This window comes from Manacus vitellinus, unplaced genomic scaffold (assembly GCF_001715985.3).
Source record: "Manacus vitellinus isolate BGI_N305 unplaced genomic scaffold, ASM171598v3 scaffold_103_pilon, whole genome shotgun sequence".
NCBI lineage: Eukaryota > Metazoa > Chordata > Aves > Passeriformes > Pipridae > Manacus > Manacus vitellinus.
Window position 1 is genome coordinate 126,787 of NW_021938814.1, and position 25,109 is coordinate 151,895.

A 25,109-nucleotide genomic window follows, 5' to 3' on the forward strand; every position below is an offset into this window, starting at 1 on the left:
TCCATGAAGACATTTTCTATAATATCCAACCTGAACCTCCCCTGGCACAGCCTGAGGCCGTTCCCTCTCCTCCTGCCCCTTGTTCCCTGGCAGCAGAGCCCAACACTCCCCCGGCTCCCCCCTCCTGTCAGGGGGTTGCAGAGCCAGAAGGTCCCCCCTGAGCCTCCTTTTCTCCAGGCTGAGCCCCCACAGCTCCCTCAGCTGCTCCTGCTGCTCCAGCCCCTTCCTCAGCATCATTCCCTTCCCTGGACACACTCCAGCCCTTCAATGTCCTTGTGAGGGGCCCAGAACTGCCCCCAGGAATGGAAGTGCCTCAGCTGTGCCAGCACAGGGGGAGGACTCATCCTCAGGGAGAACACAGCATTTTTAGCCAAATTCCTATCTTTGGTGGTAAGGAAGGGCAGGAGGCAGTGACTCCAAGAAAGATCCACAGTGCTGTCTCAGACATGGATCTCCCTGTGTAAGGACACAAAAGGCCAACAGGTACCATCTGAGGACGTGGGATCTGTCCCACTGAAATGGCTTTGACTGTTGTGGAACACAGAATGTACTGGGAAAACAAAACGTTTTTGCTCTTGGTTTCAAGTAAAAAAAATAAATCCAGTAAATTGGAAAAACAAGCTACATTTCTTTTATTCAAAATCAACCCAGTATTACATCCTGAGATTCCACAAACCCGAGTCACTCTTAATACAAACACTAAGGTAGAATCCCTACCTGTGTCTGGCCATTGTTATAAATTAAGTTCATGATTAATTTTGATCAAAACAATTCCTGTAACTACAAGCAAGTGGCTTCACTATTGTCAGAAACAGCAAAGAAGAGCAACCTCAATCAATGGATGAAACACTCAGGAGAAACTCTAAAAATTTAGAGTAAAGAAACAAGAGGTTATGGTTGATCTGTTCTCCTGGGAGCGGTGCCTGTTGAGCCTGTGAAGTCACTACCAGTAGCTTTAATACTCTGTGATCTGTAAGTGCAGTAGTAAGGCAGGTGCATCCCTGGAGCAGGCTGGGAACTACCTGGAGCAGTCAGGCAGCCTCTCATCAGGCTGGACTCACTTTGTACATGTCATAGCATTTAGTAATTTAGTTTTCCACTGTGTATCCTCCCTTTATGAATCCCGAATTTGTCCTTGAACTTTGAACAATCAAGTCTGAATCTGGTCAGATGTTTGGGAAGTGGTAGTTGGATTTCCTTGTTTTGCAGCAGTGCTTCTTGCTGTCCAAAGCTGGGAGAACGTTACTGCTGGTCAGCTGGGGCAGGTGCTGTAACTAAAGGAAAAGTTACACGGAGTGTGTTTGTCTGGAATGAGAATAAAGCACACGTTTCCTTTTTCACATGGAAAAATGTCACTATTCCTACTGTAAACCTGCACTTCTCATACTAAGAGTCATGGTTCTGTGACTGGACTGCAACAACATCAACTCATTAAAGGGATTTCTTCCAGTCATCCAGGGCAAGAAAAATATTCCTGTTATATCCTATGGCATAGAAATGGAAGAGGTGACTCAGTGGGATCCAGGAATTCACAGGCTGTAGCAGTTCTCCATCCCTCACCTCCACCTTCCCTGTCTGTTACCAGCTCAGCCTTACAGCTGCTGTGGGGAATGTGGCTCTTGGGCATAAAAATTGCGGAATGATTCACACTGTGAGGCTGGATCTGGGGACTTGGGATGGAGTCCAGAAAGGCTGAAGCAGCAGGGAATTTGCTTGGCAACTCCAGCTGCAGAAACACCCAGTGTGTGGTGTAACGTGTGGAACTGAGTATGGGATCACGTCCTATCACCAGCTACAAACAGAACTGGGCGTTTTTTCCATCTCCATAATTTGGGATTAAAAAGCACCAAAAAGATCCCAAATTAAACCAGCCACATGAGTGTGTCCAGTTTGTTCAGCTCTCCTGCTACTCTTTGTCAGGAATGCACATTCCTGGATAACTCTGATGGTTCACAGGGCTGTGCTGCTTATCCCCAGTGCCCCATGGAGCTGCACTGCAGTATCCAGTTCATATGGATTTACTCTTTAGCCAGGAGGTTTGTTTTCTCCTCAGGATAAAACTGAGACCAGTCCAACACCCTGAACTGCCAGCCCAGCCCAGCTCCTGGGAGCCAACAAAAGAACCAGCCCCTCCTCAGGCACAGAACATGAAATACTGTGGAAAAGTTACCCCTGGCACGTGCTTCCGGGTCAGCCTAGCTGGTTTCCGAGCTGTTTTTTCCCGTTCTTTCCCCAGATCCAGTGCCTCCCTGAAGCTGTCAAAGTAGGGATGCTGCAGCAGCTGCTCACAGGTTTGCCTCTCCGCAGGGTCCATCCGAAGGCATGCCTAGAAAAGATGAAGGATCACACAAAACACTCATGAGACAGGTCTGCACAATTCCAGGCCCTCCCCACAGCCAACGAGTATTCCCACAGGTACATGTGTTGATAATTTTTTTAATGTGTTATAACAGTGGCTTTTCAGTCAGCAGGAAGCTTGAGGAACAGCTGATACCCAACGACTGCAGCAATTAATCAAGGAATCATGGAATGGTTTGGGTTGGAAAGGACCTCAAAGCCCATCTCATTCTAACCCCCTGCCATGGGCAAGGACAACTTCCACTATCCCAGGTTGCTCCAAGCCCCGTCCAACCTGGCCTTGAGCACTTCTAGGGATGGGGAGTCCACAGCTGTAGTAGGAATTGTGGCTTGAGGAATAGGGCAGGAAACCAGCTCTATTTTTCACTGAATCTCTGATAACTCAGCCCCCAGCTGACACCATTTACTGGTAAGTGACACAGACCCCACTTGCTCATCTCAGTGCAGGGCTGGAGTTTTCTTACCTTCATGAGAGACAGAGCAGAGTATGAAATATTGGGGAATTTCACTTCCAATGGCTCCTGGAGGGAAAAAAACCAGTGAGTGTACTCATATGAGCAACCTGTTCATTTATGAGAGGACAGAGACCCAGCTTCCCATAGCAATGTGACCCGTTCCTCACAAAATGCCTCCCTCACTCTGTGTGCTTGCAGGCCTGGCACTACTGAGGATGCACCACCAGGAATGGGGGGAAGGGGCGGAGATCAATAATTTTTTGACTGTCTTTACACAGTGTAGAAGTTAAAATGTCATGAGACGGGTTCAGCCACCTCCAAGTAATATCTGGTGCACACTGGCAAAGGAAAGGGCAAAGCTTTTGGACTGGGAAAAAAATGCTGCGCAGCAAAGGACTGGTCAAGCTGAGCGAGGCTTTCCCAGCTCCGCTTCCAAAGCAGGCAGCACGTGGGTAAAAAGAAGCAGGAACATTTCCCTGCCCAAACACCCTGTCTCCTTAGCACTGCAGAGTGGATTAGAGTGGAAGAGAGACTGGCTAGCACCAGGCTCAAGGGAATTGCATCTGGAGGCAGCTCTTACCATGCTCTCCGGGTCTGGAATTCTCACCCCGCTGAAGAACTGGTTGGTGCTGAACACTTGCTGGTGCCTGGGAATGAGATCCCCTTCGACCAAGAATAAAGAGAAATTTGGATTAATTTGCTGTTTTTCTAGTACAAGGTTGTATCCTCTAACAAAGCTGATCCCATGCAAGAGAACATCCAAAGAGATGGAATATCACCAAGTGTTCTTCTGTGACAACTAATGTCCATTTGGGCCATCAGTGATCCCACACTGAGTGACTGTGCTGAGGGAAAGGCAGGGCCAGGAGTGTTCCAGCTTCAGGAAAATTTAACTCATACTGGTGAAATTCTCTTTGGACACTCCTGAGGGTGTTGTATGGAAAAGAGCTGAAGTGCAGCTCCACCAGGAGCACGTTGCAGCTTTTCCCCAGGGCAGCTTTTTTGAAGCTTAGAGCAGCTCAGAGCAAGGAAAATGCTAAAATCAAACCCAGAACAAAGAGCCAGTAAAATGCCAACCCCCATAATGGCACAGCTTCCACCAAGGAGCTTTGCTCAGTCCAGCACCTGGATCCAATGGGAATCTCTTCTGGCTGAAACCCTGTCATTAAAAATGAATTATAACTGCCTAACAGTGGCCTTAATGGATTCTGGAGGATGAAGCAATCGGTGTTGAACTATTTTTCTAGCTAAGGAGCTTATCTGTTTAAAGCCATTAGTTTTATAAACTGCTCAGTAAAAATTACAACTCTCAGTTCATTCCAACAAATTTCAATTAAAAGTGGGGGGGTTGTTCGTTGCCAGGCAAGAAATCAGATGTTACACACTCAGATCAAAGAGAATCAATGACACTGGATTAATTTAAGCATTATGGGGATAGTGGGTCTTTTATTTAACAAATAAATCTGGAGTGGCTCCTAAAATTCCTTGATGAATAAAGACAAACGCGTGGAACAGACAGGTTGTGAACATTTTTGTGAGCAAGTGTGAACATTTTCACACTCCCATTCCCAGGCACAGAGACATCCACAGGCACTGGCCACACTTATGAGACCTCCAAAGCTGGGATGAACTTAATCCAACTATTCATTGACCACTTTGCTTGATTTGCTGAAAAATACCTGGATCTTTCAAACCTTTATGCAAAACATTCCTTTCTGATACAGGCACCTCATTTCCCTGTATGGAGACAGGTGAAGATGTGGGAAGCACAGCAGGAGAGGCAGGTGGTGTTCCTGTGCTGTCCCAACCCAAGGGACACCTCAGCAGTCACTGAGCCACCCCAAGGGACCAGGAGGTCTGGTGGTCACCTAACACATCCCACATCTTTCCTAATCTGCCCAGCACCAGACTCAGCTTCCCAGAGGCCACCACTAAAGAGAGTGGAGGGATGGTTCCAGCCAGTCTGCAGGCAATGATCCCGCTTCCACAGCCCCGTACTTTGGGAGCCAGGAAAACCCAGCTCCCTTTTAAGGACAGGAACACCTCAAATAAGCCAACACCTATTACAGGGAGAGATCCACGGGGTAAATTCACCTCTTGGCTACTCCTGATTCCCACAACAGAGGAAAGCTCTAGTCCTGCCAAGGGGGACACTCACCCAGGGTTCTCCGGATGAGGTAGAGCTGGTCCACGTCAGACTTCCCCGGCCAGAGCGGGACCCCCGAGAGCAGCTCGGCGAAGACGCAGCCGATGGCCCAGACGTCCACGGGGGGCCCGTACTGGGTGTCCCCCACCAGCAGCTCCGGGGAGCGGTACCAGCGGGTGGCCACGTAGTCTGTGTAGTAGTCACTGGGACCGGCTGGGTTGGGGTCAGGGAGGAGACAAACAAACAGGAATGTGGGATCAGGGGGATGCAGAGAAGCTGTCACCAGTTGTTGCACATGTTGGGGCACCTCCTGGGCAGGCAGTGGCTGCAGGAACGGGGTGAGTCACTGGCCACAACAGGACCCTACTGTGGAAACACTTTGGATCTGGCAAAAATCAGGACCGTGTTTTTCTCCAAATGAAAATGTGCAGAGCTCACAGCAGGGCCCTGCACCAGCCTGTGGGCAGTTCCCGGAGCCCACGTGATTTGTCAGAACAGGAGCTAAAATAAACCAGATTAGGGGGTTTATTTACAAGGAAAATGTGAAGCCATTGTTTGCAGAGGCAGCCAGAGGGGTCTGGCTGCCAGGGAACTCCAGCTGTGTCTCCAGCATTGCATAAACAACGGCTGGGCAGCTCCAAGATTCCCAAGGCTGACTTCCATGTGCCAGTGCCAGCACCCCAGCAGCTCAGCTGCCCCAGCAGGGAGCTCAGGCTGTTCACAGATCCCTGTCACCATGGTGTCTGGACTCCTTCCTTTAAGGTTGGGGATCTCTACACAGCCTTTAGTAGAGCTTCCCTGGGGAAACACAACAGCCTGTTATACAGGATGCTTTGCAGATGCATCAAGCAAAGACAAGTGAGTGTTTGAAAGGCTGATCCTACACTTCAGTGGAGTTTTCCCGTGTTAACAAATGGTGTGTGTAGCAGCACTCACTCAGTATTCGAGCAAATCCAAAGTCACAGAGTTTGATGACGGAGTGCTTTGTTATCAGGATGTTTTCTGGCTTTACATCTCGGTGGATGCACTGCAAACAGAAGGTTAGAAGCAAGTATTTAAACCTGGCCCTCATACAAAGACCCTCTTAATTCATCCACACACCCTCTGCACATTGTGCCAGGCAATCATTCCTGCTGAAGGAGATGGAAGGATTTCTGAGCAGCAGCTAAATCCATGTCCCATCAGGCAGGACAATTACCTGCCCACAGCCCACCCTTGGGATGAGACTCTCTGCAGGCTCAGCTGCACAGCTCTGTGTCACCTGGACAACACGGAGTCAGCTCCCAGAACCAGCTGGGAAGCTCCTGGCAGATGATCCTGCTGGCAAAGCTCAGCAAGAGCTCGGTCTCACCTGTGCTGATCTCTGCTCAGTGATCTGCTCAGCACAGGTGAGACACATCCAGAGCTCTCTGTCCAGCTCTGGGATCCTCAGCTTCTGCGGATAAATATCTGATGGGAAGAAGTAAAGGAGACCAATCCAGGCTCTCCTTGGTGGTGCCAGTGGCACCAGACAGGCAACAGGCACAAACTGAGCACACAGGAAACTCCACTTAAATCTAAGCAATTTATCTTTTTTAACTGAGAAGGTGGCCTGACACCCAAACAGGTTGTCCAGGGAGTCTGGGAAGCCTCCAGCCTAGGAAATATTCAACCCCTGACTGGAAAAGTTTCTGAGCAGCCTGCTCTAGCTGAGCCAGCCTGAGTGTGAGGGCTGGACAAGATGATTTCCCTTCCAACACTGGCAATTCTGTGATTCTTAGGAGGTGACCTTGACCTTCACAACAACTGAATTTGGGCTTGGCAAAGAATTTCTGCTGATCAAACTAGCAGAGACCTTCATTTCTTTTGCTCTGCTCAACTCACCAGGGTCTCGCTCATGTCATCCCTCCCACACCATCACCTCAGCACAAACACCTCAGACTTTCCTCCTTAAGCTGGTGGTAAATTATTGTGTCTCCTCCTGAGGACTGAAATGCTGCTTATTAAACCCCTGTCATGGAGTTCCAAAAAGGGCAGCTGCATAAAACCTCATTACCTGTGATCTACAGCAGGTCAGGCTGCAGCATCTCATTGTTCCCTCTGCTCTAAAACTCCATTAAATCTTTGAGGGGAACGGAAAAAAGACGCGAACCAACAAATCTTGGAAGCAGGAGAGAGCTGTGGCCAAGCTCCTGTGGCTCAACTGGACATAATTCTCCCAGCAAAGACAAAACACCCATCCCAGGGCCATCTCCTGCCCCACTCATCAATCTCAAACATTGGCAAATGAACAAAAACAAAGACAATTACAGCTAAGTTTGCTTAAAGAACTTCTCCAAAGGGCTCCTTCTCCTTCCCTGTTTCCCAAAGTGTTCCCACTAAAAGGCACACAACTCGTGTCTCCCTCCAGAAAGCAGAGCAGGGGTTGTGAAAGGGGTTTACTGTGTCTGAGTTTTGAAATCTTTTAACTGGTGCCATGATTCAAGGCCTGTGACTGTCAGCAGAAGGACTTTCTGATAAATCAGCAGCAGTTTGCTCAGCTCTCAGCTGAGGAGCTGGGAAGGCAGTTTCCTGGGCATCAGCTGTAATGCACAGCACAGGAACACAGGGATACATTCCTGTTCCACCTGGAAGCTTGTCTAAGGTCATTAGAGCAAATCATTCCTTGACAGCCAACCCAAGGGGCCTGAGTGACAGTAAATGCAGCTGTTGTGGGTACACACTGATATTTCAGATGTGTTTGCTGTTGAAAACAGGAAATTCCATCTGATTGCATTCCATGAAAGCTCTGTAACCAGGAAAGTGCCAACAGAACCCCCCTCTTGCCCCAGGCCATGTCCCAGCAGTTGTTAGTGCTGTTCAGGGCACTCACATTGTGTTTATGGCAGAAGTTCACGGCCTGGAGGGTCTGCCAGGTTATGCTCTTCACCAGGTACTCTGGCACCCTGTTTGAAAAAACACAGTTGTGTTTTGGACAGTAAAAATCACTTCAGCGTTACAGAGAAAAGGAAGGGGAGGCCTTTGAGTGCTGACACTGTACAGGCACCTCTGAGCAAAATCATCAGGGAAATCAGAAAACACTTCCAAATCCAGTCAGTGCAACAAGACACAAGGGTTCATTGCAGTGTGACAGAGTGTCTGGAACCACTGTCACAGCCAGGCCTGCCACTGGTGACCACACAGCAATGTCAGATCCTGTCCCGTGGCTGTGTTCAGCATCCACATTTCCTGGCAATCCCAAAATGCCAGCAGGCATTTCTGCCTCTATAACTGCTCAGGGCTGGAACTGTTGGAGAACCCATGGTATAGATACAGCTGTGCAATGCTGTCATGGCACTGATTGTCCAGGGAGGTGACAAAATAAGGGGAGGAAGCATGTTCCTACAGGAGTATAAAGCTCTGCTTTGGTTTAGATCCCCCCTCTTCACTCCCAAAGCCGGCAAATACCTCCCAGCCCACTCTCCTCTCTTTCAGTTACCGGGCAACAGTTCTTAAACTTCCTTGGCTGCCTCTAAGGATCTTCAACAACCCCAGGAAAGGCAGAGGTGACAACCTTGGCACTTTCAATCTCAAATACCATTTTATTTCACGTGTTCGATGTTGAAAAGTTTCCGATTCATTACAAAGAAAAAAACTAAACCAAAACAACACAAGCCTGGGTTTTTCTCTAAGGCACTTTGTGCTGTCAGTGCTGAGGGTCTCCTGCTGACACTGCTGTGGCAATGCTAGAGGTTCCTTCCAGAAACATCCCAGAATGATGGGAGTGCTCCACTGACAGCCTGACAAGGGGAGGGAGTTGGTCAAATGGCCTGGAAACAGCGTGTGCCCACCCACCTTAACCTGACCACAAAAGACTGGACCCTCTGCAAAGACAGGAAGCAAAGTATGCAGCCTGTGTTACGTGTTCATCCACACGGGAGTCGTTTGGATGAACAGAAAGCAAATGTGAAGTATTTTCTTCAAGGAGGGTTATGCATCCTCTCCTTCAGATTCCAGGTGAACTGGTTCAAACTGGGGTGACAGAGGCTCACCAGCTCACAAAGCCATGTGCTGTCACCATGCTCCATCTCCTCGAGCTCCACATCGGGGAGAAAGGCAGTAACAGGCTCTTGTTTACTCAACCCCCAGTCAGTCTCCCACAGGCAGCTCATTTAGCCCCAGGCCTGTAAAATGATTTATGAACTCCTGCTTAGCATTTCCCCAGCACCAGGTCACCGGGGGTAATTAGGGACAATGTGTGTAGTGGGAGTGTCATTTACACTGTGTGAAAGAACAGACCCCGTGTGGAGCTCACACCTGTGTGAGGAGGGAGTTCACTGGGGCTGTGCAGGGAGGTGCAGGCACAGCTCCTGGGAATTCCTGCCAACTCACACATCCCTCTGAGCATCCAAAAGCCATGTAAATGTGGCACTTGGGGATATGGTTTAGAGTGGTGGGCTTGGCAGTGCTGGATTAGTTGGACTCGATGGTCTTAGAGGCTTTTCCAACCTAAACAATTCCACGAGTCTGTGATTCTGTATCTGGGTGCTCAGTGATGTGCCCCAGTGTGCAGTGATGTGCAGCACAGCTGGGGAGCACTGGAAGGAGGGCTGGGGGCCCCCAGCACACCCCTGCAGCGACACCCCAGCTGCTCCCAAGCCCTCGGGTTTGCTGCTCCCCAGCCAGCCAGAGCTCACCCAAATACCCGGCTCAGCGCTCCCGTCTCCGTGGAGAGCAGCTCTGCACAGGGACACACACGGGCTCACACACCATTCCTGGGGATGTCAGTGCTAAACCACAGTAACAGAGCAAGTGCTGGGCACGGGGCTGAGAAACTTCCCATGTTCCCAGGGGGACATGGGCCACTCACCCCCGGGGGTGCCTGTCCAGCTCGTGGAGAACCGTGTGGTCGCAGTACTCGAACACCAGGTGCAGCTTCCGCTTCCTCCTGAACACCTCCAGCAGGTTCACCAGGTTGGGGTGTTTGAGTTGCTGTAACACACAGGGGGTGGACAGCTCAGTTCCTGCACGGGGTAGAGGTGTGGGGGACAGGGATTTTGCCTGCAGGTCACAGTTCCTTAAGCTGAGCCCTTTATACAAGCACAGCACGATGTGAAGCACCAGCTCAGCTACAGCTCAGCCTGCGTGTCCTTGTTTTAGGAACTGGCCATGGGCAGTAAGTCAGCTTGGCTGCAGCAAGTGCCTCAGATAACCAATTCATCACTGTGCCCACGGCTGTTCTGGCAGTGCCAGTCACTGTGAGGATCAGCCTTTGAGGGCACCACAGTGAAAAGCAGCTCTCCATGGAAATCACACGGGGCAAGAGCCTGCAGCAGGCAAACAAACACACATTTGGCAGAAAGCAAGAGCTTCCCTGAAGCACACGGCCTCAGCTTCACCACGTTTACTGGCACAGTCTGGATGGGTCAACTAGGAGAATTTTTATTCCCGCTTCTTCCACTTCCTCTCAATCCACCTCATGTGTTCATGGAATCCCAGGATGGTCTGGGTTGGAAGGGACCCCAAAGATCATCCACTTCCAGCCCCCTGCCATGGGCAGGGACACCTTCCTCTACACTCAGATTGCTCAACCTCCGTCCAACACCGGCTTCAGGACACTCTCAGGGATGGGGCAGCCCGCTTCTCTGGGCAAACCTGTGCCAGGGCTCCCATCCTCACAGCCAGAAGATTTCTTCCAGTATCGCGAGGACAGAGGGGCGAATTGGCTCCCAATCGCCAGAGGCAGGGTTAGGATGGGATATGGAAGGAATTCTTGCTGTGAGGGTGGTTGAGTGCTCTGGCACAGTTGCCAGAGAAGCTGTGGCTGGCCCTCTGGATTCCCCCCCCTGAAGTTCCAAGGGGCAGGCTGGAGCAGGGCTCGGAGCAACCTGGGATGGGGGAAGGTGTCCCTACAGGAGGGTGGAACTGTATGACCTTTGGGGTCCCTACCAACCCAAACAATTCCAGGATTCTATGGTTTCAAGACTCTGCAAACTGCCCCCACCCTCCCTTGGCTCCTGGCCACAAAACCCCCTTTCTCTACAAGCCATTTGTGCAGAAGAATGATTTATCAGGCCCCACATTTTTTACCAATGAAACACAATCTCGCTGCATCTTTGACAAACAGGAGTTGCCTAAGCCAGTAAATACCTCAAAAAACAAACAAACTGTTACTATTTACAGAGAAAAGGCTGAAAAGACAGCCAAGCATGTCTGCACTTGTTAAAATCAACAGTGCCCCAACACAGATCCTGCCATGCCTGGCTGCAGCGATGCAAGCCTTGGATCCCAGAGGATGATCCAGTTCCCAGCTGGGTCTTCTTCAGCAATGATTGTTTTCCTTTTCAGATCTTAAATACAATTTAAATGTTAATGCATCTCCAGCATTGTTTATTGAAATGAAACAGCACACATCCTGTGTTCGCTTAGGATAGGAGGAAAAGGCTGCTTCTCCCCAAAATCTAACTGAAAAACAAATATCCTGTTTTTCTGAGATGATGGGCTTTCCCGGATGGCAGGTGGACAAATCATGAGCACCCTGGAGAAAGTGGAAAGTGAAAAATTCTTCCCACTTCTCTGAACACACTGAACAGCTGAGGGTGCTGTGTGCCATCACCTGGCAGCAAGTTTATAACAAATAAAAGGAAATATTTTTTTCACACAACACGTTCCTAAAGCCTCAGGAAACTATGGAGACCAAAATGAACACAACAGTTCAAAAAAGAGATGGGACAGACTCCCAGGTCTCTAAGCAAGAAGCAACAGGCACAACCTTTGGCTCCAGGATCCTTGCCCAGAAGCTGGGAGTGTGAAAGGAAACCTTACCCCATCCTCTCCCTCTTCCTCCTGGGTCTCTCCTCGTTTCTGCATGCTTGATAGACCTGGGGTGTCACCCACTGTAGATGTTCCCGTGCTTTTATTTTCACCAGGAAAATACACATAGAGGGTGAAGGAGCGACCCATTTCTGTGTGAGGGTGAGCTCTCACAGAGAGGTCAGGAAAGGATCAGCAAAGACAAGGTGCTGCCACGGCTCACAGGTGCGGCTCTGCCCTCGATTCCTGGCATTCAATCCACAGCTGGATCTTCCTGCACGCCAGGCTCCGACACTGCAGATCCCCCAAGATCAGGGGCTCAGAAAGGGCATTTTAAGGAGGAGCTGGGGCAGATTTATCAACTGGGGAGCTGGGAGAGTTACATTCCATGGCTGTCCCCCTCCTCGTGCTGTTTAGGATCACTTTTTGCCCATGTGTTTTACACCGGCTCCAACAGTCCTGGACCGACTCTCCCAGCCTGGGCTGGGGAGGATCACCTGGCATCGCCATCCCTGGACAAGTGGGCTGGCCATTCCCTGGCACCGGCTTTCTCCCAGATAAGCTGACTCGGGCGCTTCATGGTGCTCCCTCGCACCCGAATCTTTGCTTCCCCCCCTCGCGAGACACCATCACCCTCACAGATGCCCTCATGCCCCCTCTCTTCAGGGTCGCCCTCCCAGCCTGTCCCTTCGTGACGCCCTGTCCCCTCATTGCTGCCCTCACACCCCGTCCCCTCACGACGCCCTGTCCCCTCATCGCTGCCCTCACGCCTTGTTCCTCAGGACGCTCTGTCTCCTCAGAACTCCCCTCAGCCCCGTCCCCTCACGATGGCCGCGTCCCCTCAGCGCTGCCCCCACTCTTTGTACCCTCACGATGCCCTGTCCCTTCATGGCTGCCCTCATAGCCTGTCCCATCATGACAGTTCGTCGCCTCACGGCTCCCCCCCAGTCCCGTCCCCTCATTGCTGCCCTCACAGCCTGTCCCCTCATGACACCCTGTCCCCTCACGGCTGCCCTCACTGACTGTCCCCTCACACCCTGTCCCCTCATGACGCTCTGTCCCCCTCACACTCCATCCCCTCACGGCTCCCCTCCCGCCCCCGTCCCCGGCAGCTCCCTCAGGGCTCCCCGGCTCCCTGCCCCGGTCTCCCTACAGCAGGCACAGCCCATGCCGGGAGCGGGGCTCCAGACCCCCGCAGCCGCCCACCTTGAGCATGCGGATCTCCCTCAGGGCGATCTTCCTGATCACCGGGTCCTCCTCGGACTCCAGGAACTTCTTGATGGCCACGATCTGCCCCGTGTCCTTGTTGCGGCACTTGAAGACGACGCCGTAGGAGCCCTCCCCGACCTTGCCCAGCTTCTCGTAGCGCTCCATGGCGCGGGACGGCCCCGCCGCGCTCCCTCACGGCGCTCAGGCGGCGGAGCCGGGGCGGGCCCGCGCGGGCCGGGGGTGTCTCCCGGCGGCCGAGGGTGGTCTCCCCGGCGGAGACGGCCCTCGGGAACCGCCCCGGGAACACCGGGACGGCCGGGACAGTCCCCGGGAGGGAGAGAGGTGAGGGGTTGCATCCCTATGGCCTCTCCCGGCGCCACACGCTGACCCCTCAGACCCCCCGCCGTGGCCATGGAATCACAGAACCACAGGATGGTTCGGGTTGGAAGGGACCTTAAAGATCATCCAGCCCCAACCCCCCTGACGTGATCGTGTTGTCTTTGCCACGCTCTGCCTTTCCAGAGGGTTTCTGGTTTTGACTCTTTATTTCCCTGCAGGGTTGAAAGTGGGAACACCCTTCCACAGGTCTGGCCGGCCTCGAGCAGCACCTGCACCTCCCTCCTGAAAGGATGAAAACCTCCGGAAAACCTGGAGGTTTCCTGGAACATCTTCCTCCTGCACCATTCCAACATCTTGGGTACCTGTCACCTGATGGATTCCTGCCAGCAACCAGACCCTTTTATAGAGCATTTCCATCTTTTACCTTCCCATTCTCTTTTCTGTTGCGGGTTCCTGTATCCTCAGTCCTCCCCCCCTGAGGAAAGTGGCCTTTTGTGGCAATAACCACTTCCAACATTAGATCTGGAGATCTGTGTGGACACCCTGCCCCATCCTATGCCTCCTCCCTCCCCAGTCCTTTCTTTAAGTGCTTCCCAACTCTGTGCAGGACAAAGATCCACTAATTATTTTTCTTCCCAAGCCACATCCATCAGGGATGTGAAGTCTCCTCACCTCCCAGCCTGCCAAGATTTGCCCACAGAGATAACAATCTTCTGCAGAGGAGGAATGTGGATGTGTATTTATTTACCAGTAACTGGCAGTTCTTTGTGTTGTCCAAAGGCACATTCAGTCCATTACTTACAACCCTCCTCAGCATATCCCTGAAGATCTGGGATACAGGTACACAAGGCAGTCAGCCTCGGCTTTTCCAGCCAGACGGCTCCCCAGTGGATCCATGGTGATCCCAGGTGACTGGGCTGGGAAGAATTTGCCCCTGCTATTCCTATTTCTCATCCCCCTGCTATTCCCAGACCTCCTGCTGACCTGCTGCCCGTGGGAGCTGCCGGGTGGCTCCCGGCAGTCTGGAGGACGGAGAAGAAGAGCGGTGCCAGGCCCTTCCCGCAACGGCCACAAAACCTGGAGACCAGCTGGATTCTCCCCACATCTCTCTGACAAGGTATTGTTCCCAGCAAGTCACCACACCACCCCTCCGTATCAAATAAAGCGGTTTATTTGGCATAGACTGAACTGCAACAGAAATTCCCGTGGAACAAAGCCTGGTTACACAAACTGAACGAGTGCAGTTAAGAGTCTCAGTTACACCTAACGACTAAACAAGATAAAAAAAAAAGCACATTTCAGAGTCTCCCAGTCTTGTCCTTTTCATCCAGAGACACCGTGGCTCACTGATGCATTGTACCTTTCTTCTCTTAAATAGAGACGGCAGCACAATTCCAGGTGTATTTTTCAGTTACAAGGAATTCGGTTAGGAAATCCAAAGAGATTAATCCACAGGCTGCTTGCTCTTCACATAGTGTTTGTACTTCCAAGAGCACTTCCAAGAGCACTGGGAGCCTGTTTTAAGGCTTTCAAGTTGGACACATGACCTCGTGCATCCAGTAACTTTGATAACTGTCGGAAGAGGAACGAGGGGCTGGGCAAGTTTTTGCTTCATAAACCCCAATCCCCCCACACCAGGCTTTCCCAACCCTGGTTGAAATGTCACAAAAACAAAGATACAGACAATAACAGACTAAATTAAACAGTCTAATGCAAATTATACTAATCAGAGTCACCAAGACTGGCCGGGTTGGCTGTGGAGCGCACCAATCCCTTGTGTGGTAAGGAATACAAGTGAGGTTTTACACTAGGAAGATCATGCCAAAAATGCCACTGTCTGTAAAACCAGCATAAAGCATTTCACAACATGCCATTAGAAATGCTTCAACAGCTAAAAAAGATTTGATTAAACAAGGACTTTCCTAAGTTTATTATGATCCAGCAAACCAAAGCCATTTGTGTCATTCAAAGAAAAATACTTTCAGCTCGTTATTTCTGCATGACAGTGTCATGACCTAAGAGTTATTTACTCCAGTTATTCCCCATAAATATTCAAACTTTATTTACAGGTTTCTCTAGTCTTTTAGAGATCTCCTTTAAGTGTTTTCAAAGATGAAGCCAAAATTACCTTCTGCAGTGAATGAGGTAAATTAAAAAAAAATGTTTGCTCTACAATATCTACACCTAGTGCTTCACTTTGTCTTAATTTTTGTTTTAAAGTCTCTGTAGACCAGCAGTTGCACCATTTGAGGTTAATCACCAGTCACTGTTACCTGTGAAGTAATTTCAGTACTAGAGAACTCGACTTCTTTAACAGAATTAAAAATTACATGTCCTGCTTTTAATAGTGCTGATCCAATTCCAGCTGACCACCCTTAAACCACATTTTCCATAATCTGTGGTGTGATTTTAAAGTTTTATCTGTACACTTCCTATTTCTGAAGCTTTGACACAGTGTCAGAACTGAAAAGCTTGACTTGATGTCAAGTCAACAAGAATTAGTTTTGAATGACAGTGGCTAAAATGCTAAATGTGTGCAGGGCTGTTTTCCCTTCCAGACCTGCCAAGCACAAACCTCTTGCTGTCTCTAGCAACAAGAAAACATCACTGAGCCAAGACAATTCCCTCGATGTTAAATTATGGATCACGTAACCTGATGCCAACACAGACAATCCAGCACCAAAGCACTCCAAGCTGTCACACACCTTTACTACTCTGTTAAAACAACCTGTGAATTCCAGCCTGTCCTTCCTAGGGAGCAGATCTCTGGAGCTGAACAGGCAGCAGTTTGCTGCAACATTTCATTAAAAAAACCCCCACAACCTTCAATTTAAATGTTTATCAGCTGCTACTGCACCTGCCCAAGGACTGTGTTCACATCAAAGCCAGCAGGGTAATGTGAGGTAGTAAAACCAGATGCTCTCCTGTAGTCAGTCTATATTTAATGGTACCTCAAGAATTTTAATTAATGAGGAAGACAAAAGGAACCGATGTGACTCTTCAATGGAGGAAGAAAAAGGGAAAGTTAAAAAATGCCGGTGACAAAAGAGGGAAAAAGTGATCAAAGCTCGGATATAGAATACTGGTTCTTAATCATGTTTATTCATACCACCCAGCTGGGGAGATAACCATTCCCAAAGCACTGTCTGGCAGCAGCTGGAATGCTGCACAGCCTCAGTTATCCCTATGGGCTCCCCTCTGGAATAGCATAAATAAACTACACGTCATGGGCAGTCGGATACATGATACTTTCATTCATTAAGGATTATGACCAGGTGCAATTTCCATGTCACCTCACAAGGCTTATCCCTAATTTATGAAAATAAAGCATATATATTTTGTACATTTTTATATATATATAAATATATATATATATATAAAAAATACACACTGCCAGTCAACTTCACACACATGCACACACACATACACACACATGGATATTGTACACACCCACCCAGGAGCAACAAGACTGATATCAATATTCTACTTTGTGTACACACACCCTACGTCTAGGAAGTAAGAAAAATCCCTTTTATGGCAATTCTGCAGGCAGAAAAATCAGTACAAAATACTTTGTTGTACAAAAACTGCATTTTTCTTTTTTTTTTACAAGATCACCCGACATGGTAACACACCCCTCAGTAATGCACTACATCCCTACAAGGAAAAGGAATAATCAAATCTTTATACAATTGTAAAAAAAAAAAAAAAAAAAAAAATGTAAGCTGCTCTGCAACCTTCCTTTGCTAAAAGTTAGAGACATTACCCCATCCTAGCAGCAGATTAATAAATAAGGATTAAATAGTCTATTATACAAAGCCATACCCAATGGCAGATTTCAAACCAAAAAGCTTTGCAGATACTTCCACTTCCTACACAAATCTTTGTTTTATTAAGAATAAGACTCAGTATAAAACAGGGCAACAGCCAGCACTAGATCTATATCTACAGACTAACAGGAAAATCCAAGGGAAGAAAAATATTTAACAGTTTATGGCACCTTTACTGCATAACATGTTTCAAGGCTCTGTTTCCCTACAACTAACGAGTAAAGGGCTCTTTATCTCAGCTTTTATTAAGCAAACTCCATATAACCAACCACACAGTGGCAAGAGACAGAACCAGCTGTTCCCAGCTGCAAAAATGGATTGATTCCCACCCTAAAAACCAGCACAGCTTCGGTGTCAAGGAAAGAAACGGCAAGTTCCAGTTTCCTAACGCTCCTTTGTTCCTCCTGAGGCAAGTTCCCTCCGTTATTTGTGTTGGGTGGGCGTTGTTCAGTAACTGTTTTCGTGTCCAGCCAGGATGTAGAGGTTGCTGTGAGCCTGAGGGTTCTCCGTGGGCCTGCTCTCCAACACAACCACTCTGCAACCAAACACAAACAGCATCCAGGAATTTAGTGGCAAAAGGTAAAGCACGTGGGTGTGAGGAGCGAACTCCCAGGTTTCTACAGCCCGGAGGTTCTCCCAAATATCTTGGGTGTTTCATTCCTTAAAGCAGTTCCCTTGTTTTGCAGCATCACTTCTGATAAAATCCCTACAGTGTTATATATAGTGGAAGGTGTCCCTGCCATGGAACTGGATGATCTTTGAGGTCCCTTCCAACCCAAACCATTCCATGATTCCATCAACTGCGGCCCGAGTATGTTTATCCCTCCCACATCTTGTGATGGGCATCAGCCACTAACCCAAACAATTCTCCTCCATCCTAAATATTTGTCCCTGATGGATTCACAGGGATCACTCAACCCCATCTCTGCCTGTGTCCTGCTGGGTCACATTCCTGTGGGCTGCTCTGGAAAATGAGTCTCCCCCTGTCTTGGCACACACTGACCACTGCCCCATCCCATGCTGGACCTTGACCATCAGCTGATGTGGTTGGGCCTTTGCCCTCCCTTCTCCCTCCCAAATGCCTGCATTTCTCTGCACCAGTTCCTAGGAAAATATCCTGTTGTTTTTAGGATTACACTTCTCTCTACTTTCTCCCTTCCTCAAGAGTTTTCAAATGAAGTCTCCTAACTCCCTCTGTCCCTGATCTGCACCTCTGCACCCGACCAGTTCTAGAGTGATCCAAGGCAGAAAGGTGCTACCACATCCCATTGCTGGAATGGCAGGAAAGAATCCTGCTCCAGCTGAACAGAGATGGAAAATACAAACCAAGGGGTTTGGCAGTTCAAAAGCCAGATGGATCAGGGATTTAAGACCAGGAGGTATTCAAGGCCAGGTTGGATGGGGCTTGGAACAACCTGGTCCAGTGGAAGGTGTCCCTGCCTGTGGCAGGGAGGTGGAACAAGATGAGCTTTAAGGTCCCTTCCATCCCAAACCATTCTGGGATTCTGTGATTGGAACTGATTTCTGGATTCATTCCTATCTACTCCTACATTTAGCACTGAACCCACAAGTGCACGTGTCCAACCCAGAGACTGAGGCAGCTGCTGCTCAGGTTCCAAACCTGGAGGCAGCTGCACCTCTTCCCACCTCTGGAATCAGCTGGATATTATGGATAATGATTGAATTTAGCCCACTGTGATTAAAACCTGTGTGTGTTCTAGTTTGCCCTGCTATTTCGAGATCAGCAGAGATTATTTTTAACTAACTAGCTGCCAAGATAATTCCCAGTTCGCCAGGAAAATCCAAGCCAGAGCAGGCTTCTCCAGGCATCCAAGGGCATCTCTCTTCTCTCCCTGTCACCTGCTGCCTACAGACAGAGCTGTGGTGGGCTGGAAGCCAGTTCCAGCTGGGAACTAGAAAAGCTGGTTTAAATAAAACAAAAGGTTTCTGTTTCTTCGGGGTGATTTACCTGTCTGACCCCAGCAAGCGGAAAACCCTGGTTTCATCGGATATCTCCTGGGTCACCTGGAGAAAAATGGAGATGTTTAGATCTGTTTCAGGGGCAAAATGAAATTTATTGGCCTGGGTCGGAAGGAAAATAAAATTCAAATGCAACTTGGTGCAAACTCCAGGAGAAACAGATAAATTGATCTTGGAGCACCAGCATTGCCAGTAGGGAAGGAGCGAGAGGAGCCAAAGGATCGAGTGGTAAATAAGGAACAGGAATAAATTAAACTTCCTGGAGATACTGGGAGATCACTTACTTCATCTGACTTAAAGCTCTTGCCCTGCATTCCATGTTTCCAGAAGGCCAGCACGCTGTCCTGAAGGCACACTGCAAAGGAAAAACACCCATCACACCCTATTCCCTGGGTCTTTGTACCCCTAATGATCCTGGAGAAAACCCCAGGAAGGGTATAAACACCATTCCAACTACATATTTGAATTACTATATTTACATTAAAATATGACTATTTTTAATATAGAAATATATATTCAAAATGGAATTATTATATTTACTTCAAAATAGATGTATGAAAAATGGGAGGAGTTTTCCATACAGGGACAGAGGGAGCACAGAACTCCCTGCTCTGAGTGATTTTAATTCTATAATTCCAAGAGTTTATCACAGCACAAATACTTGTCTGACAACCACAATTCAAGTTTTTGAAGCAAAGGCTCCTGTCCCCTGATAATTTAAAGACAGCAGCTTGTCCTCTAAGAATTAGACTGAAATATTATGATCCTGACTACTAAAAAATGGCTGTGCTACACTTTAAATAAAATCCCAACTTTCAGAAGACTAACACAGATTTATGTATTACTAAAACACTTTCTCCTTCCCGAATTTTTTTCTCAGTTCCATGGAAATGACCAGAAACCAGCCAGTCTTTCAACACTCACCCCTGTGAGTTCCTCAACCCTGAGAGACCAGACAGAAGCAAATCACTCACCCACTGACTCAATGCAGAAATCAAAGCTCAGCTCAGAGGCCAATTTCTTGCTTGACTTCAGTTTCCCTTGTAAATTCACTATTTTCACAAATTCTCGAGAGAAACAGAAAAATAAGTATTAAAACCCACTGCTGAAAAGGATTCAAGTAAGAGATACTAATTTAATCTTTCAGGCACAAAGAAATACCCCAAGTTAACATCTACAGTATTTGCCTAAAATGAACCCAAGAGCATCTTTCTCTCAAAATAAATATAAAAAACTTTTTTGTGCACTTGGCATGTTTTTAAACTCTACTGACAGAATGATTCACATATGAGGAGAGAAAGTGGAATGACAAGACTCAAAATGAAATCCCACTTATCCAAACTGTAGCTTATTTGGAAATATCACAACACAGATCAGTAATGAAGGGGGAAAAAATGAACTTGTGGGTAGAGTTCAGCTCAACAACTGTGGCAAAACAAGTTTTGCACGAGGTGTAGGAAGTTTTCCAAGGGAATTGTGTTACTCACTGTCCAGGCAGACCAGGACAGTGTCCCTTTCCAGCTGTGTCACGTGAATGGCATCCAACTGCTGATTGCCTGAGGAAAAACAGAGCAGATTATTTTATACACATAAAAGACTGATCTCAGCCTCCTCTCACCAAAGCTACAGCCTCTTCACTGTGCTGTTTGTTACTCTGAATTATTTTTAAGGCTCCAAGATCCCAGAATGTTCTGGAAGAAGGACAAACCCCTCAGTTCAAAGCAGGTATTTAATATAAAAGCACTCCTTTAACTGGATAAAATACGTTTTATGCTACAGTTCAGCACAGCTTCCATCACAGGGAGGCACCATAATGAAAAAAAGGAACCATCAAGGGAATTCTCACTCCTAAAAAAAATGCTCCTTTCCCATAAATCCACATCTGGAAAGATTATTGTGCTGATACCAAGCTAAATTTAATAGGATTTCATAGCATTTTTTTCTGGTTTTTATTAATGAAGCTGCTGGTACAGCTTTAAAGGTAAAAAAGGGTATCCAACAAGGGCAGCTGAGAAAAGCAGATGCAAAATATCAACCAGGTTGTGAAGATAACCCAAATCCTTGCTTATTAAAAGCCATCTGAAGATGGTAAACCTCCCCCAAGGGCTGGAGGATGGACAAGAATTCATTTCTGGATTCTTTACACAGGAAAGGAGGGGAAAGAGCAGGAAGACTGATCCCAGGCAGCAGTGTGGAACCACGAAGGAGAACCCAATCAGCAGGGTCTGGTTAGTGTTTAAAGAGATTTAGAAAACAAAAGGTGTGTCTGAAGTGGAAGTTTTTTAAACAAGGAGTTTATACTGAGGTGGGTGGGTCAGCACAAGAACACAGAGAATCATGGAATTATAGAATTGTTGGGAATGGAAGTGACCTTAAAGCTCATCTCATTCCAACCCCCTGCCATGGGCAGGGACACCTCCCACTAGCCCAGGTTGTTCCAAGTCCCTCCAACCTGGCCTTGGACACTTCCAGGGATCCAGAGGCAGCCACAGCTTCCCTGGGCAACCTGTGCCAGGGCCTCCCCACCCTCCCAGCCAAGAATTCCTTCCCAATATCCCATCTAACCCTGCTCAGTGTCAGTTTGAACCCATTCCCCCCTTGTTCTGTTACTCCAGGCCGTTGTCCAAAGTCCCTCTCCACCTTTCTTGCAGGTTCCCTTCAGGTTCTAAAAACCCTGGGATCTGCTCTGGGTAGAGAAGCTGCCAAGCCCAAAGCTTTTCCAACTGACTCCTGAGGAGTCATATCCAACATCCCCAGAGAATCCAAGGGCTGGGAGATGGCCAGCCAGCCTCACCTGCCCCGATCTCTGTGAACCACGAGGACGCCGAGTTCAGGTTGATTGTCTCAAACTGCACGACCTGGTTTGGCTCCGAGCCCTTGCTGATGGCCACACACACCATGGGGTACTCCTGCTCAGGGATCACCAGCATCTCAAACACATTCAGGGGGCTTGGCAGGGGGAAATCAAAGTGCTGGGGGAAAAATAAACAAAACAAACCATAATCAGGCAGTTGTAAGTTTGATTTTACAGTGAAACAAATCTACAGTAACATGCACAAAGTATAAATACACAGAATTTTTCACTGCATGAACATCAGGCTGGGCAGAGGGGGATGATGTTCTGCTGTTGTGAGTGCTGGGCTTGATCCAGCACTTAAATGACTTTTAAATGACTTACATGACTTCAGTCACAAGGTTTTCTGAGTCAAAACGTGTCAAGTCAGATTTTTCAAGTGCTCACAACCCACAAATGGCACCAGAGCGGGACGTACTTTCCATGACAAACTCTGGAAAGGTTATTTCAACAACTGTATAATTATTAAACTGAACTACAAGTAAATCCTTACCTTTATTAACATGAATTTCTGCATTGGCTCATACCACTGGAGTAGAACAATTCCAGACTGCAACGCACCACAGAGGTACTTATGGCCTGTGTATGGATTTCGTACTGCAAAAAATAAAACAAACAAAAAACCCCCCTGAAAACAGTAATTTTAAAGTCCTGGAAGTTCAATGCATAGTCAGAAAAAAATTCTCTACAGGTCTCTTTGAAAATAAGTTTAGAAATAGTGTTATAAAAACATATCAAAGAATGATTAGGGTCGGAAGGGACCCTTAAAGATCATCTCATTCCATCAGTTTCCCACTAGTTGCCATTCCAATATCCACAGTGGTTAATATTGTGCTACACTCCAGATAAATTCCACTGTGATTAATAACCAGCAGCATCCTCAGAGTCCCAGCTCAGAGCCCACACACTGAGTGGGCAGAAAAGCTGTGACTCCTCTCCGTGGGGCTGGGTGAGCTGGGGCAGGCTGGGATTGAAATAAAACAATTCCGAGGCAGAAAAGATGGGAAGCTCATAACTCCTGGGGGGCTCTGACTGGTTTGGGGGAGTTTTTTTAAGCTCAGCTGGATACAGGACAAGGGGGACTTGAGGAATCACTTGTAAATGTGGCTGTTGTGGACACTTTAATGAGCTAAACAGGATCTCCAAGTGGCAAAGAAGTACCTGATATGAATTTTTAAGGGTGTGAAGGTACAACTGGAAGATGTGGCATTTGGACACATGGGTCAGTGGTGGGCTGGGCAGTGCTGAGGGAATGGTTGGGCCTGGTGATCTTAAGGGCCTTTTCCAAACTAAGTTAATCTAAAATTGTATATAAGACCTGGCCTTGAACACTTCCAGGGATCCAGGGGCAGCCACAACTCCTCTGGGCAACCTGTGCCAGGGCCTCCCCACCCTCACACCCAAAATTTCCTTCCCAAAATCCCATCTAACCCTGCCCTCTGGCAGTAGGAAGCCATTCCCCCTTGTCCTGTCACTCAGTGCCCTTGTCCCAAGTCCCTTTCCAGCTCTCCTGGAGCCCCTTTAGGCCCTGGAAGGGGCTCTGAGGTCTCTGTGGATCCTTCTCTTCTCCAGGCTGAACAATCCCCAACTCAGCCTTTTTTCTGAACAAAGAACTAAGTTTATTATTCAGACATGCCATGGGCAGGAAAATAAAGAGCAAAGCTGAACATCTGCTCACCTATACAGCATTTGTGGCATCCTTTTGTGTCAGGGATCTTGGTCGTTAAGGCAAATTTCCTGGAATAATAATCACCAAAAAATTCATCAGCAAGAGATGTCAAGGCCCTTCATGCACCAAACTCAAAAGCACCAACAGCATTTATGGTTATTTTCACTTATTAATAACTGTCTATAAGTGAGAGGTTTGTACCTTGGTAATATTTTGTCAGGAAATCTGTGGGTTTGAATATGAGCAGCTAATCCTGTTTTTTTGGCTTGTTCAAACAAAGCTATTAAATTATGGGAGTAGAGTTGGAACGTTTTCCCTGGAAGAGAGAAAAGCACAGTTGACACCAACAGCCACCCCTCCAGGGGAGAACTGCACCATTTAGGAAAATGTAGGTAGGGAAAATTACCTTCTGGAAACATGGAGCATGAGCAGCAGGGAGGCCAAGTCCAAGTATGAAGAAAATAAAAGAAGGTAACAATAATAGTGAATAGAGAATGAATATTGAACTTAGAGCTCATTTCAGTTATGTAAACATTTTTAGAAGGCTGTAATTATACAACAATTGATATCAGGATATTTTCTTTACCTATAAATCAATAGAAATGTTGTTACACAAACCCTGCATGTTTAAAGGCACAGTCCTATAATCAGTCTCCATTCCACAGTGCCTGTTTCCTATTTGGAATATCCTATTCCAGGACAACTGATTGTCCAAGAATCAGTATTTCCAAGCAGCAACATTGCTGGATCAACAGTGCTTCACAGTCACTTCACCTCCTTCAAATTTACACAGATTTTGCTTTAGAATCCCAGGATGGTTTGGTTTGGAAGGGACATTAAAGATCATCCAGTCCCAACTCTCTGCCATGGGCAGGGACACCTTCCACTATCCCAGGTTGCTCCAACCTGGCCTTGGACACTTCCAGGGATCCAGGGGCAGCCACAGCTTCTCTGGGCAACCTGTGCCAGGGCCTCCCCACTCTCACAGCCAAGAATTCCTTCCAATATTCCACCTAACCCTTCCCTCTGGCAGTGGGAAGCCATTCCCTGTGTCCTGTCCCTCCATCCCTTGTCCCAAGTCTCTCTCCAGCTCTCCTGGAGCCCCTTTAGGCTCTGGAAGGGGCTCTCAGGTCTCCCTGGAGCCTTCTCTTCTCCAGGCTGATCAAACAACATTGTAATGAATCATTTATTTATTTATAATTCCCCTTTATTTATAATTCTAACAATTTCCCCTCTCTTTATACCTACCTGACAAGGACATCAAGGTGTTGTTGATAACATACAGCCAGGTGCATTTTCGGGGAAATAACTGATAAAAGAAAACATTTCCATTAATAGAAACACACAGGAATTTCCAACCATCATTTCTCTGCCTGCTCCACCTCCACCACCATTCCTGCAGGGATCCACACTGGAGAAAGTCCCAGCTTCCCTTTAATTGCCTGGTTTGGACCCTCTGTGTTTTTTTGGGATGTACCTGCCTGGCTATCTGTGTTAA

General features: G+C 47.9%; 2 protein-coding genes across 3 annotated transcripts in view; both read right to left on the minus strand.

The window, feature by feature from the left end:
• Positions 1-608: 608 nt before the first annotated feature.
• Positions 609-13,193, minus strand: CDKL1 (cyclin dependent kinase like 1). 2 transcript variants are annotated; one of them, XM_029963655.1, is made up of 9 exons: positions 12,937-13,193; positions 9,788-9,909; positions 7,811-7,883; positions 5,896-5,986; positions 4,972-5,172; positions 3,394-3,476; positions 2,823-2,879; positions 2,171-2,326; positions 609-1,274 (listed from the first exon to the last, which is right to left on the minus strand). In XM_029963655.1, the coding sequence occupies exons 1-9, from the start codon at positions 13,102-13,104 to the stop codon at positions 1,167-1,169; spliced, it is 1,059 nt and encodes a 352-aa protein (XP_029819515.1). In that variant the 5' UTR covers positions 13,105-13,193; the 3' UTR covers positions 609-1,166. The 2 variants fall into 2 exon arrangements, with proteins under 2 accessions (XP_029819515.1, XP_029819518.1); XM_029963658.1 differs by lacking the exon at positions 12,937-13,193 and adding an exon at positions 11,743-12,349.
• Positions 13,194-17,147: 3,954 nt separating this feature from the next.
• The window catches only part of MAP4K5 (mitogen-activated protein kinase kinase kinase kinase 5), a 54,412-nt gene continuing 46,450 nt past the window's right edge, over positions 17,148-25,109 (minus strand). The window contains exons 23-33 of the mRNA XM_029963580.1: positions 24,860-24,920; positions 24,018-24,020; positions 23,813-23,927; positions 23,621-23,679; positions 22,436-22,539; positions 21,883-22,060; positions 20,576-20,644; positions 20,063-20,155; positions 19,373-19,443; positions 19,078-19,133; positions 17,148-17,643 (exon numbers count right to left, since the gene is read on the minus strand). Of these exons, the coding sequence (XP_029819440.1) occupies positions 17,556-17,643; positions 19,078-19,133; positions 19,373-19,443; positions 20,063-20,155; positions 20,576-20,644; positions 21,883-22,060; positions 22,436-22,539; positions 23,621-23,679; positions 23,813-23,927; positions 24,018-24,020; positions 24,860-24,920 (897 nt within the window). The 3' untranslated portion in view covers positions 17,148-17,555. The remainder of the gene's footprint in view (positions 17,644-19,077; positions 19,134-19,372; positions 19,444-20,062; positions 20,156-20,575; positions 20,645-21,882; positions 22,061-22,435; positions 22,540-23,620; positions 23,680-23,812; positions 23,928-24,017; positions 24,021-24,859; positions 24,921-25,109) is intronic.

Coding starts and splice junctions, on each gene's coding strand:
- CDKL1 (XM_029963655.1), bottom strand. CDS start 13,104: ATGGAGCGCTACGAGAAGCTGGGCAAGGTCGGGGAGGGCTCCTACGGC. Junction 5,987..7,810: donor ACTTCTGCCATAAACACAAT/GTGAGTGCCCTG, acceptor TTCTGTTTGCAG/TGCATCCACCGAGATGTAAA. Junction 2,880..3,393: donor TTCCAGACCCGGAGAGCATG/GTAAGAGCTGCC, acceptor TTTTCCCTCCAG/GAGCCATTGGAAGTGAAATT.